Genomic DNA, 13,455 nt, shown 5'->3' with positions numbered 1-13,455 from the left:
ATTAATTGCTTTTGAGCCTGTAGTAGAACATGTACTTTATGTATGTAGAAAAAAACCAACTACGCCTATTAGTACTGCAAGAAGATTTTTTTGGTGATGCTTCAGGAAGAAAAAGGTCATATTGCATTCTTACTGTTGAAAATTATCCTGGTAAAATTTTCTGTCTGTGGGGCTCTGGATTACAGGAAATATCATTTCAATAACTTACGAAATAACCTTCTTGGACTAAAATTAAGTAAAATTACTCCTTTACGAAAAGATGTCATGTACTGAATTCATTAGCTTTCTTATTTCCTGCAATATAAATTAGGAATGTTATGCATCTTCTTATTGCTATAGTAACCACTTCAGTTGCTTTAATTTCCCAATGGATTTTTTTATTTATCTTAAAATATAGTATTAGTTAATTATATGCATTCGCAAAAGTTTGTTATCAACCGAAATGAAATCCTTTAGTCAACTGTAGTCAGCTCTATAGACAGCACAAGGTTACCCCAGTAGCCAGGTCATTCCTTCCTGCAGCGGTTTTCTGGAGAATATTAGCAAGTATTGCTCAATATCTGTAGTGTTAATAAAAGATTGAACCGCTTTATCTGGGAAGTCCTGTTAAAGAAGGAATATTAACTGTAGGGATAACTATTTATTAAGCACAGAGCCACTGCTAACATGAACATTTTGGTAATTAATGGAAGATGCTGTTTCTCCTCTTTGCTGTAAGTAATATTAACGAGTTATTCTTTGGAGACTCTTCAGTTCCTTGTGTCCTTTATGCAAGCACAGATAAAATTGGGAACAGTTACTGTGGGGTTTGGGTGTGTTTTTTGGGTTTTTTTTTCCTCCTCCCCTCCTCTGGGATTAACCTAAGCCAGAGCTTCGCTTGGCGTCCGAGCTTCGGTCATGCCGGACTGAGGCCCCAGAATACCTGCCTCCCAATTTGATAATTTTAATGGCAACAGGTTCAGTCAGGGAATTTAACGTTAATGTGATTTGCTATGCTAATGAAGCAGTGTGGGCTCGAGGTACCTCGGTGGTGCTCAACGGAGAGCACGTTGTGTGAGAGTGTCTTCAAATGAAAATTAAGTGGCCACAAGATAATACACTTGTGCTGAGAGATTTGTCAGGTGGAGAGACAAATCTTAAAAATGAGGTAAAAAAACAAGTTATAGCAATGGGGTAGAGCGATGCAGAAATTACAGCGCTAAACCCCATGGTGACAGTGATAGTGGAGAGCCTCAAACGAGCTGCAAGATGTGGGAGGCTTCTGGCTAATGAGCAAGGGCGTAATCATTCAAGGTGCAGAGGGAATGGGTGTGCATGTCCTTCTTGCATATGCAAAAGCTTTACCTGCTGCTGTTGGAGCTGCTCTTCATAATTCTCAGCTATTCTATTATCAACCAGGCTTTCGTAGTGTTTGTTGTACCTGTGCTGTGACCAGAGCGTCAAGAGAAAAACAGAAGCAAGAAAGAAGGGCAGCCCAAGCCCCCCAGCAAAGCTCAGCGCTATTTACTATGTCTGTCATTTATATTGTCTGCGGCTTCGGTCTCTGAGCTCCCGATGGACGCAAGGTAGGGTAGACCCTGCAGGACTTGCAGAGGAAGATCCTCCAGGGCAAAGAGACACCACGTAGCTTCCTAATCCAGACACCTGGGAGAGGGCAAGCGCAAGTTTTGGGCCTTCTGCCAAACACACCAGCTAAAGGTCCTCAGCTAAACTAAATCCACTCAGTTAAGTCAATAGATGCATGCAGATTCGTGCAAGGGTCTTCTTTGGTTTGGGTGCAGGTAAAATGCCCTCTGCACCATCGCTCGTCTAAGGTGTGATGCCCAGCACCTCTGCAGTAACGCTGTCGGCGTTGCCAGCCCCCCAGCTTTTGTTTGGCTGCCTTTTAGAGGTCGTTGCATAGGTTAAGAGACATGGAGGGACCATGCTAATGGACAGCATGCGCCTTTGGCCATGGAGGTCCCCGCACCCCAGCTGGCACGGGGTGACCGCGCGAGCCCTCGTGCCACCGCCACCGAGAGCCACAAAAGGCTCTGCAGAAACGGAGGGGGAGGCAAATGAGATTCCTGGCACTGATGCTATTCACATCTTCCCGGTGTGTTAAAATGCAAGAATATTAAATATTCACCTATTTCAACAAAAGAGCTCCCAAGCCTTTGGTCTTTGTTTTCTTACCACAAACAATATATTATCTTTACTGCAAAAATTGGAAAGCTGAGCAATATACAGTAACTAACTGTCTAACTGACTAAATAAAAAGCTGGCTAGGAATCAGTATGTAACAACGGTGGCTTTGCTTTGTTTCCTGCTCAGTAGCAGCAAGAAGCACCGGCACTGACGGGAGGACCATCTGCAGCAAGGACAAGGAAAGTCACAGAAACGGTAAGCACACGAGCCTTGACAAAAAATGCAAAGGGTCAACACAGCGATTTCGTTAAGCAGCTACTTTCAGAAATCCCTCTTCCGTGCTCCAAAGGCAGGGAGACAATCTGTCACTTCAGCTCTTGGTCAATAATGACCTGCAAAAAATGCAATAGGTTAGAAATTATGGATCATGAAATTAAGGCTTGGTAAGGCATGTTTTGAGTGTTATTTACTGACTGGAGGTTTTTACTGCTTTTAGGTTACTTCCAGTATTTAGCTTTATAATTTCCTCTTAAAATATTTGGTATTATTTTTACTCTTCCAAATAAGCCAAAATATCAACCTTCATTTTAAAAGAGTAACTAAAGTTTCTGGTCTTTCTGGTCACAGAAAAGAATAAAAAATGTGCATATGCAATTTCTCAAGCCAAGAAAGTCTGAAAGAGCCCCCAGATTCTTTGTTTCCTTTGTTTTCGGAAATAGCATTTCCAAAATTGGAAGCATTTTGGAAATAGCAAGCATTAATCATAATTTTGGACCTGCCTGACTTATGACTTAAGATCTTCAGAGCTGGCAGGCTCATGGGCTTCCTGGCGCTCCGTGCATATGTGTCTTCAAACCGGCCCAAGTAGGTAGTCGTACGAGTGTTTATTTTATGCTAATGTGCATTTTGGCTGCCAGAATACAGAATGGGCTGGTTTAGGCTCTTAAATCCCAGGCTGTCTTTTGCCTATATTCGAGTTATTAGACTGTTTGCATGGTTAGTGGTGGTTTGAATGCCATATCTCTGAGTCACGACCCACCTACCCCTCCACGTGCCTCATCCAAGGCTGAATTATCTGCTCCTCTGACCCACGTGAAAATTACGGGACAACGCTGCAGAGAACTTCCTCTTACACCTCCCTGGGCAGGGCAAGATTTTCTTGCTTCTTGTGCACGTTTGTGTCACTCAGATGCTGCATCTCATCGTTATGTTGCACTTCCTCATTCAAAAGGTGCTCTGAGTACTTCTGTAATCAGTTCTTGAATCTCTCACCCATTAGGTTTCACATAAAGAAATACACTTCCCCCCCCCCCCCAATAAAAAGCTTTAATTGAATGTTATCCTTGACATGTCCATGTTCAGCAAATGTCTCTGATGCCTGCAGGTCTCTTTGCAGAAATGGCGTTTTGGGGAAGGAACACACTAAATCACATGAGGTTTAAGATCTGGAGAGAATTAAGACTTGAGGGTAGAACAAAATACCAGCTGCCAGTAAGACTCCTGAAACAGCACCAACAGTGGACTCAATCTGTCACCTTATGATATTCCTCATGCAAATCATTAATATCCAATGTTTTGCCAAGTTTTGGCTCTTCAGTAATGCTTGCATTTCCTGAAAAGTCAGCATTTTTTTAGAAAAAGCCTCTGAATTGGGTTAAAATAGTTTTGTTTGCTGACTCAGACTGTGAATTCAGATATTGGAGAAGGAATAAATACTATCAAGTCAAACTTCTTTCCAGGACCTGGCACAGTGGATCTTGGGCCTTACATGCCTGCGGACACCCTCGGTAGGCTCCAGTGTGAACGTGTTGAAGCTGCCCAAAGGTTTCTTGATGGATTCGGCATGGGTGTGGACAACGCTGCCCCGTACGGAGCATCCTTGGGAGTGACGGAGCAGAGCCATGAGGACCTAGCTGTGAGTTACTAGTAACATGCTCTTAAGTGCTAAGTATCATGAGCTAGCAATTAGCTGGAAGCAAATATTAATTATTTTCCCCCCTTCTTTGTAGGCAGAGAAGTGTATCCTGAAGTTAACACTAGCGTAATCAGCCACGAATGACAGGTTCAAATCATTTGCTGGTAGGACACTTTTCATGTTTTCAAATATTCCTAATGCAATCTCATTACAGCTTTAAAAATAAAAAAGCAAACAATAGTTTTTCATCACGTAGCACTGTCAAAAACATTTTGATATTTCCATGGTTTTAAGCATGAATGGTCACAAAGAAAATATGCTTTTTTTTTTTTCCAGCAAGTTTTTAATTGTTTTTTTTCAGCTGAAAGGGTAGATAATAAATTTTTGGCAACACATAAGATTTGGGTCTGCTAAGAAATATCGTTTGGTTATCTTGAAAAACAGCAGTTACTAATTTACAGACATAACCAAGTGATTTATATTCATGATTATAGTTCAAACTACAGTAACGCTTGTTCCTTCTGCATGAGACACCTTCTCAGTTCCTGGGAGGAAAAAAAAATCACCGTTTTTTTTCTTAGAAGCTTTATTATAACATTTTTGCTCTGATACGATGTCTTACAACTATCAGATCATCACAAGCCCCTGAGAGATTTCTACTGTATTAACTACTGCGAGACTTTCAGTGACAATTGCTATCTTCATAGATTCACGACAAGTCATTTGCTCATTTGCACTAAAAGCTGCAAAATTTCCTCCTCTTTCACTCAGTGGAAGTTTGGATGAGAAGGTTATCATGACAGCAACTATCAGGGCTTGTACAAGGCTATAACTCAAAGTAATAAAAATTCATAAACGACACTTAGGACTTTGGAACACTTAGGAATTTTGGACTATGCTCATTACCTTTGCTGCGATTTGCTTTTGGCTCAGAAGGGCTATTTGAGCCAGGATAAAGGCGCACGTTTTGGATGCAGAGGTAAATATCTATTTAGATATCAAAAAATAGAGCTTGTGCAATGTCTGATTTCTCTTAGGGGAACTGTAAGTATTTTGAAAATAAATTTCAGGCAGGTGCAGCTTTTCTGTGACAATGAAATTATTCGGTTGAAATTACTTCTATATCCAGTTAGTGAGCAAAATCAGAATCTTTTGGCTGTCAATTGCTGTTTAATGAAAAGAATTTTTATTAGAGACTGAACGCACAGGAACTGATCTTGGACTGTGAGGTGCTTTGGGAAGACGAGTCAGCTTTCAGGAAAGGTGATTCAGATTCCTTCTTTCGGAAGCTCCTTTGGGATTGAGCCTATGCAAGACGCTTGTGGGTTGTTCCCAGCTCTTGGCCTTGCTGGGCCAGGTTCACGCTGACCTCCGTTCAGAGGCTGAAGGAAACGCCAGTGCAGGTGTACATTTTTTTCATTCATCAGGAGCTTTCTGGCTCAGTTTTTCCTTGAAATTGCTTCACAGTTCTTATCCTAAATGTAGGATTTTTCCATTTCTTCTGCGTGATCTTTGGCAGCTGATGACAAGCTGCAAAGCACAACGGCAGCGTAGGCCTGGAGCCACCATAAAAGCTTCCCCGGGTGCTCCAAGGTCTCTGCTCAGAAATGCCCATGAAGGAGCTGCCGTGCGCTGCCTTGCAACGCGCTCTGCTGAACGCGGTGCTAACCGAACCCGGACAAAAGCACGCGGATGCCCACGGTGTAGCAAGCGTCGACTTTTACGTAGCCACCGGTGAACCTGCTGAAGCCGTCTCCTCCACAGTGCATCTCCTTACCCAGCCACAGGTGCAAATACAGCCTGGGAGGGCGATGGTCTCACAGCTGGACCACGTCCCTCTTTCCCAGTGTTCAGTCCAGTCTTAGCAAAGAGCAAAAAACCTGCTTTTTTAAGGCGTGTGCGAAGCCCTCTTCAGGTTGAATTCTACCTGGTTCACCAGACCTTGCTTTGCTTCATGCTGTTCTGCCAAGGTCTGGCGGATTTATTGAGGCTTCCCTTTATTCATGTGATAAATAAGCATAATAAAGTACGGTCTGTAAAAGTAAAGGGGAAGAGGGACCGACTTAAATTTTCCTTTGCCTCTGTTAAAACAGTGCTATGACAGATTAATAATTCAATACCGATCGAGCCAGAGAGAACATGCAGTGGCTTCGGCTCACAGGCTAAGACCCTTTTCAAAATAAGGAGTCCTCTGCTTCAGGACTCTATTTTATTCACTGCTTATGTAAATAGAAAAATAATCCTGAAAGCACCCAGGCTTCACCCAGTGCTCCAGATGAATATTATAATGCTGAAAGTGCAGCCTCAGTTTCTCTTCGCTCCCTCTGGGGCTGGGATTCTTTCAGTGGCGTTTCCAAACACAGTCTTTTCAGTATGAAGAGGAGCTTTGATTTTCTGCAAGGTTTCCTTTTTAGCTGATTACTGGGATAAGTCTTCTGTGATTTCGGCGTCCAAGAGGAAGGTTTTGGGGGCAGGAATATCATCCACGTGGCTTTCTGCTTGATGGTGGACTTCTACCAAGGGGTTCCCAGGAAACTTTTAAGAGCTGTGCTGAACTTGGAGCCATTTTCTACTTGCATATGCCTCTGCCTTAGTCGCTTGCGAGCGCGTCCTGAAATTCCTGGGACCAAATTCATCACTGGTATAAACTAACTTATGGCAGCAGAGCTACGGCAGGAACAGATTGGGTTTTAACAACCTATTCAATCATACAACGTAGGATCTGCGGCTCTGACCAAAATTTGACCCAAATAGGCAACTTTTGCCCAACTAGGATATCTGTTTTATCTCAGGAAAAGTAACTTATTACCCAGTGTATGCAGGGCCTTTATGATTCAGGTATATGCAAGCTGCTCTTGGCTTTGATGCTCAGGAAACCTGAAGACCTCGTGGAGCAGGACAGCAGGCAGGGCAAGGTGGGACTGCTTTTGCTGGTGGCAAGGCTCACCTACCTGCTGGAGCTGCTCTTCAGAGGACGGCGGGTGGCACCAGCTGGAAAGGTCTCGGTTTGCTGACACCGTTCTCTCTCGGGTAGCCACTGCATCAGCCGCCATCCCGTCCCCAGCCTCCTTGACCTCAGAAGCAAATACCTTGGCATCTCAATCTAACATCAAACTCTAATATTTGCTATCAAGCTCTAATATCTAATCAAAGCATAATTCACTTAATACAACCTCACAACGAAAGATATATCTTGTGGAGGCCCTGCAATGTTCCGTTCCCACCGCAGTAATGAAAATACATCCAGCTCTGCGCTATACCAGCGATTAAAGTGATTTTGACCCACCCAGAACATCCTGGCAGCTCTCGCTGGAATTTCCCCTGCTTGCTCTGGTTTTGCCTTGGGCCGTGACGCGGTGCTAACAGCGTTATTCTGCCCTCATGCATCTTCCTTCACTCCAGGGTTTCAGAAGCCTTCACGGAAGTGTTGTTCCTGTCGTTATCCATACAGGACCGCCATGAAGCCACCAGACGGTGAGTGGGAAAGTCCACACGTGCCCGCTGGATCTCCGACATGCCTCCGCCTCGGTTAATCATTATTTCCCTGCGTGAACCGGCTGCTGCTTCTTGCAGAAATGAAAGGCTCCAAGGTGTAATTTAAAGCAAATGTTTGATACTGATAGAGTGAAATAATAAATCCTGTGAGGTTGTAGGCAAAGCCTAAGCTCTCCTTTTTTCTGATGTGGCCCCTAAACTGAAAGCTCAATTATTAGTGCAACTCCCTGAACAAAAGCAACCACGACCAGCTAAGAAGGTTTAAAAGCTGTTCAGCCTTGTATATGATTTAATTAAAAATGGGCCTGTTAAAACCTAAGAGATAAATGTCTCTTTTTAAATGTCTACATTTTTAACAGTACCTCATTTCCCTGCTTATTTTTCTAGACTATTCTCTACAGTCTAGTCCAAACTCTCAGGCTTCTCACCATTCCTCTTGCTGATTGTCGGAAAAGAGTTGGCTTCTAATTTCTGGAAACCAGATCAGGAAACAGCAGAGACCGTGTTATTCCAGCTCCCGATTTAACTGAGCTCACGGTTGTCTCTACAGTCTCTTGGTGTCCCCGAGCGCAGCATTGTCCGTTCCTGCTTCTTTTAGTTCAATATCGCATCTCGACCCAAAAGCACTGCTGTTGAGATCCTTTGTAAACTAATGAAAATATACTCAGGGAGGGAACCTGCTGGTTAACCCTCTTGTGAGACCTTTTTGCTTTGTGTTTTTAGCCTCTCCGGTCGCGTAGAAAATGTTCATTAGGTGACTGATAATACAGGAGCGTTGCACCGCGAGTTCAGGAAAGCACTTTAGCAAATGGTTATATTGACGGCGGTATGATGGCTGGTGCGCTCAGATGCAGCACGTGGCCACACGCTTTGCTGCCTTGAGCATTTTGCAGAATCAGCTAAGCGAAAATATAAATCTTTCAGAATAGATATGCATGCAAAAACTTCCCGGCAACCTAAACCACTGACACCTTCGTAATCCCTGTGAAGCTGCTGTGTCTCAATATGCAGCCATAAAGCAGTGTGCTGAGCAATATCAGGAGGGGGATGTTAGTGTTACGTTTCCAGGGCTTGCTTGCACACCTCTGCAAACGCATATTGTTGTTGCAATGAAATGGAGAGGGTGAGATTGTCAAATATTGGGCTTCATTTCAAAAACAGAGTCCTTGAGAGTGGGGACATTCATCTGTATAGAGACGGATGGTTACAGGAGAGCGAGAGAGCTATATGTGTGTGATTGATTTTCATTCTTTTAATAGCTGACTGGGGAAAAAGAGCCATTCCCTTCGCGCTCAGAGGAGAGCGGGCTCCTTCCCGCACTCGCCCGTGAGAGGTGAGATATTTGGGAAGTTGAGGAAATTTCAGAACAATTCAACAAATACAAGTGGCACTTCCCAGCCGTCTCTGAATGACCGCAGCATAACTTTTAAAGACTTTTCTTGAGTCTTAGTAAGTCTTATTTATTGGTCTTAATAAGCATGGATTGAAGGTTTTCCTTCAGAAAATAAAGATTTAATTTTAAGGTTAGATTTGTTAGGAGGAAAATGCAAAACCCAATTACTCTTCATATTATTTAGAAACAGACCCCTGTAAAACCTCTTCCATACTAATCTTTTATATTTTTTCTTACGCTTTTGACATTTATTGCCAGAATCTTATGGGCTCTGCCCACACTGATATTAAAATTAATAATTTTTACTTAAGTCCTAAAAAAGTTGTAATCATCATGCATTTGATTCCCTCTTACAACTCTTTTAATAGCTCTGTTCCACATTTGGGAGCATTTAATGACTTCTTTGGTGATTAAAGCAGGAAGGACAGACGACAGACACGGAGGTCCACGAAGCTTGTGTTAACAGCGGTGCGGAAAAAGAGCAGAATGGAGATGTTTAGTCACGCCGTGCGGGCCACGCGTGGTGCAATGGCACTGCTGCTTTTCTCTTTCTTACAGAACCTGATAGTGAACCAAAATATTATTAATTAACTAGCCATTCCTCGGCTGCAATAACCATAGCAACTCCATTTAGCTCAAAGTGTCTCTGCAATCTGCCTGTAATTATGGCTGTACCTGCCATTGGTAGATTAGCTAACAACCGATGCAACGAGCTGATAAGAGCACAGGATAAAGCATGGGTTTTGAAGTTGAGCCTTACAACCAGGAGCTGTGCATGAAGGAGACAGAGGGGCTTCAAGGTATGTAATTCCGTTTGTTGCATCTGAATTTTACCTCGCCACTGAGTGTATGTCACATAGGAGAATTTACATTTCTAAATCCTTATCTTCAAAGCCTTGGTACTTGGGGAGACTTTGAGAATCAAAGAACTGAAATATTCTGTTGTGGTTGTTTGGGGGCTTGCTTTGACAACAGAAACTTTGATAATATTCTAGTTTTCCCAGAAATGAATGTTACTCTTTAGGGATCCTGGCGAACATGCATTCGATGTTGGAGGGAACCCCAGGGGGGAACAGCTGGAGCATCATTTCCCCATTGCAAAGAACAGTGCTTAAAGTGCCTACTTTGCAGGGTAACAGTGCAGCTGCAAAATTTAAGTACGGTATTCCCTGGGGGAGTAACAATAGGCATAATGTTAAAAAGAGGCTACAAATCTTGGTATTACTGAGGAACTTATGAATAGTATAATGTTATTTATCAAAGTTTCTTTATTAATCACCACGCTGAAAAGCACTTTTGCCTAAGTACTAGCTTTTCTCCTCTGGGGTCTGTTGATTTTTTTAATATTATTGCTTTTGCTGTGCGTTCCTTCATTCACTGCCGTGGCTGCGGGATGAGGGAGGGTGCAGCCGGGGCGACAGGAGACACTTGGAGGACACGGGAGGTGAGGATGCGCAACGCATTTAAACTGTTCTACCAAAAAAATGCTTCTTCAAAGGCATTTTTCCATTTTTTAGATTATCACTACAACATTAAAAGTATTTTGATATGCCAGCGTAATGAGTACAGATTCCCACTTTTTCTTATTTTAACTAAACAGCGGTAAATTAACTGTGTTTAAGGCTGTTTCACAAGGTTAAGTGTTCTTAACCGAATGAAAAATGTAGCTACTGTGGCCAATATATATTGATCTGGATGCTGGAGATTACTTTTAATTAGTTTTACTGCTGGTGTCCAGTTAAACATTAACGGTGCCGTGTTGTTCATCACCCAAGATCGAGCCGCAGAGCGGGGCGCGTTAGCCGGTGACGGCTCCGTTCCCCCCGGTGCCCCGAGAGGAGCACCGGGCACAGATACCCCTATAAATTGGGTACCGAAAGCCCAGGTATGCGTGCCAAAGCATTAACGGGAACGCTAAAAGTGGTCATGGGGAATGCTTCTCCCGTCCGTGTCGCTGGAGCATGCCTTGCTCCGTGCTGCATCGCGGACGAGCGGAACTGGAATGCAGAAATTCAGCCACAAAAGGGAAAAAACATGAGTTTCGCCTTGCAATTTAAGGCACTAACATGCTCCACCTTGTTTTAGCTGTGATTTAAGCAGCCGTCAGCATGCTGCTCACAGCGGCTACTCCTGCCTTTGCTAAACTGCAGCGCTAAACTGCGCTCGCAGTGTTTGCTCCTGCTTGGCAAATAAGTTACCTACCCCGTCCCCTGTGCCATGCCCTTCCGAGTGTCACAAGCATGACGTGCTATCAGAGCCCATTAGAGGTTTTTTGTCTTTTTTTTAAATAAATCAACATCTTCCTTTGTAAAACAGGATTTAGGTGTTGTTTGTCCTGAAGAGGGACAGAAAGCTTGCAATCAAAAAATAAGGGGTTTGTTTCCTTTTGGTTTCAGTCGAATGTAAGAATCGCCGTAATTAAACTCGGATGAAAAATTTTTTGTGTATGCCTAAAATAAGTTTGCAGGGGAGCAAAACAAATTTCTCAATGATTGCCCAGATGTTTAATAACGCAGCCATCTATGCTATGGGAATTAAGCTGAATATAAGAATTATCATCCTTAAGGAGCTGTTTTATTTTAATGCCTGGATTCGAGGAATAGGGTTTAAAGCATAAATCATGCGTTGAGTTTCCGAAAGTGCTGATGGTGCCTCCCGCCGCGCGGGTGTTGCTCTGTGCCTAGATGGGGAAGAGGAAGTTCAGCGGCCTGGAGGTGATGCTCATTGTCCTCTTCTGCATGGTGGCCATCGTGGCCTGCATCCTCATCATCCTCTTAGCCACCGGGCAGTCGGGAGTCAAAAAGACCCGTAAGTAGTGACCGCTGCTGCTCCGGCGGGTCACGTCGGCTCAAAGTAACCGCGAAACCGCGCGGGCTCCCCGCGGACTCGCTCCCGCCGCTGCCGGCATCGGGCTCCGCAGGGACCTTGACGTTCGGGCGAAAAAGAGCGTAAGCATTTCTCTGCCGCCCTTTGCAAAATCGGGGGTTTTACTCTGGCTACCCGTGTCACTCTTCCACTTTTACCATTAACCGAGGGTGAACCGTAGTCGCTCCTTACAGATAACGTGAATAGCGCTGTCTGGTATAAACATAAGAAAAAAACAGAGCAATTCATAATTCAGGGTCATAAAAAATTTTATCCCTTCTTCCCAGCCCTGCACTTCTCCTCATTTTGGTCTATTTTCTAAACGTAGAGCTAGTGTGATTTCAGTACTTTTGGCTATAATGCATGGCTGAAAGGAAGAAAAGGAAGGAGGGAGAGGATTCAGAAGTAGCCACATTGCATGGAAAAACCCCTGTAACCATGAAAACCTGCAACATTTCCTGCTACTGTACTGGTACACTAGAAACCGCTTCTCTTACAGCGATGTTAATACAGAGCATCCTGCTTTACATCCCATTTTCTGTGAGTAACCATCTGCATATGGAGATTGAAGCAAACCGCTTGTAGGTGAAAATGGCAGTAAAATTTAAAAAAAACCCTGTTAATACAAAACAAACGCTTTGGTGTGTTAGCAGACTGCTCGTGTGGACTAAGATCTGCGTGTTTGCTGCCCGTTTCAATCTCAGCACGGGTGTCAGTGTGGCTGAGCAAAAGCTGGATGTGCCTATGTTACTTAAAATGCAAACGGGCAGCTGCGTCTATGTGTGTTTCTCAGCCTGAGATAGGATTTCTAAGCCTCGTAGGTCTCATTGCAAAGATCTACAGGCTTCCAAACCATACGTAAAATAATTTTCAGTGTTGGGAGAAACTGCCCTCACGTGTCCTTTTGCCAGCTGAAGCTGCCGAAGGGTCACCTTAAATTTGGTCCCACAAACCTGAAATATAACGGAGCGTCTTGTTGGCCTTTGGGTGCTTTTATCTAACGCTCCAATTCCAGCACTGGTGGGTGAGCAGTATTGCAGGAGAAGGGGCACATACAGAGCAATAACACAACACCTTGTGAGAAAGAGAAAGACCTTCCAATTCTCATTTGGCATAGGTACTTTGCAGGAAGTACTGCAAATTCGTTAGAGGACTTGCATAAAACTGGGTTATTGCATATCTTCAGAAATAAAACTAAAAGCATCACCCATATGCTTAAAAGCTGAAAAGTGAAGCTCTCCTATCTTTATCTGGAATAGTTATGTGCAATTCTTTAAAGGTAAGAGAAATCACAGTGGCAATAGTTTAGGCTCATTTGAGTTGATATTAATGGTTGCATGGTTTCAAGGTCGTGAGAAACAGGCTGCAGAAATAGTTAATGACTTAAAAGATAATCAAGACATTCTTATAATTTGGGAATACTGATGATAACCCATGAACTTATTTCCCCAACAGAATATACTGCACAATGTCCAACCTTAAGTACGTCAGAGAGGATTGACTGCCTCCCGGATCAAGTAGCAACACAGGTCTGGAAACGTTATAGAGAGAATTAGAAAATAGGTGTTTTCTCATAACGTATTGTATGTAATTACAAATCTTAACTTGTCTTTACTAGATCAGTGTTTTCTTAACCTTTTTTTGATGTGTGAATGCCTGA

General features: G+C 43.3%; 2 protein-coding genes across 4 annotated transcripts in view; both read left to right on the top strand.

Moving 5' to 3' along the window:
- Positions 1–4,190, top strand: part of SLITRK3 (SLIT and NTRK like family member 3) — a 38,342-nt gene extending 34,152 nt beyond the window's left edge. Inside the window, exons 2-4 of the transcript XR_010390432.1 lie at positions 2,314–2,382; positions 3,867–4,042; positions 4,137–4,190. The gene's annotated coding sequence lies outside the window, so the exon portion shown is untranslated. The remainder of the gene's footprint in view (positions 1–2,313; positions 2,383–3,866; positions 4,043–4,136) is intronic.
- A 464-nt stretch (positions 4,191–4,654) lies between these two features.
- Positions 4,655–13,455, top strand: part of SI (sucrase-isomaltase) — a 61,725-nt gene continuing 52,924 nt past the window's right edge. The window contains exons 1-6 of one of the 3 annotated variants that reach the window (XM_064516577.1): positions 4,655–5,021; positions 7,445–7,516; positions 8,797–8,870; positions 9,489–9,730; positions 11,615–11,738; positions 13,251–13,324. In XM_064516577.1, the coding sequence (XP_064372647.1) occupies positions 11,615–11,738; positions 13,251–13,324 (198 nt within the window). In that variant the 5' untranslated portion in view covers positions 4,655–5,021; positions 7,445–7,516; positions 8,797–8,870; positions 9,489–9,730. Of the gene's footprint in view, positions 5,022–7,444; positions 7,517–8,796; positions 8,871–9,334; positions 9,731–11,614; positions 11,739–13,250; positions 13,325–13,455 lie in introns of those variants that run through there. The other 2 variants (XM_026105688.2, XM_064516579.1) reach the window with 2 other exon arrangements.

The sequence above is a fragment of the Dromaius novaehollandiae genome, chromosome 9, assembly GCF_036370855.1.
Source record: "Dromaius novaehollandiae isolate bDroNov1 chromosome 9, bDroNov1.hap1, whole genome shotgun sequence".
Classification (NCBI taxonomy): Eukaryota; Metazoa; Chordata; class Aves; order Casuariiformes; family Dromaiidae; genus Dromaius; species Dromaius novaehollandiae.
The sequence above is the reverse complement of the archived record's forward strand: the minus strand, read 5'-3'. Positions and strand labels throughout refer to the sequence as shown.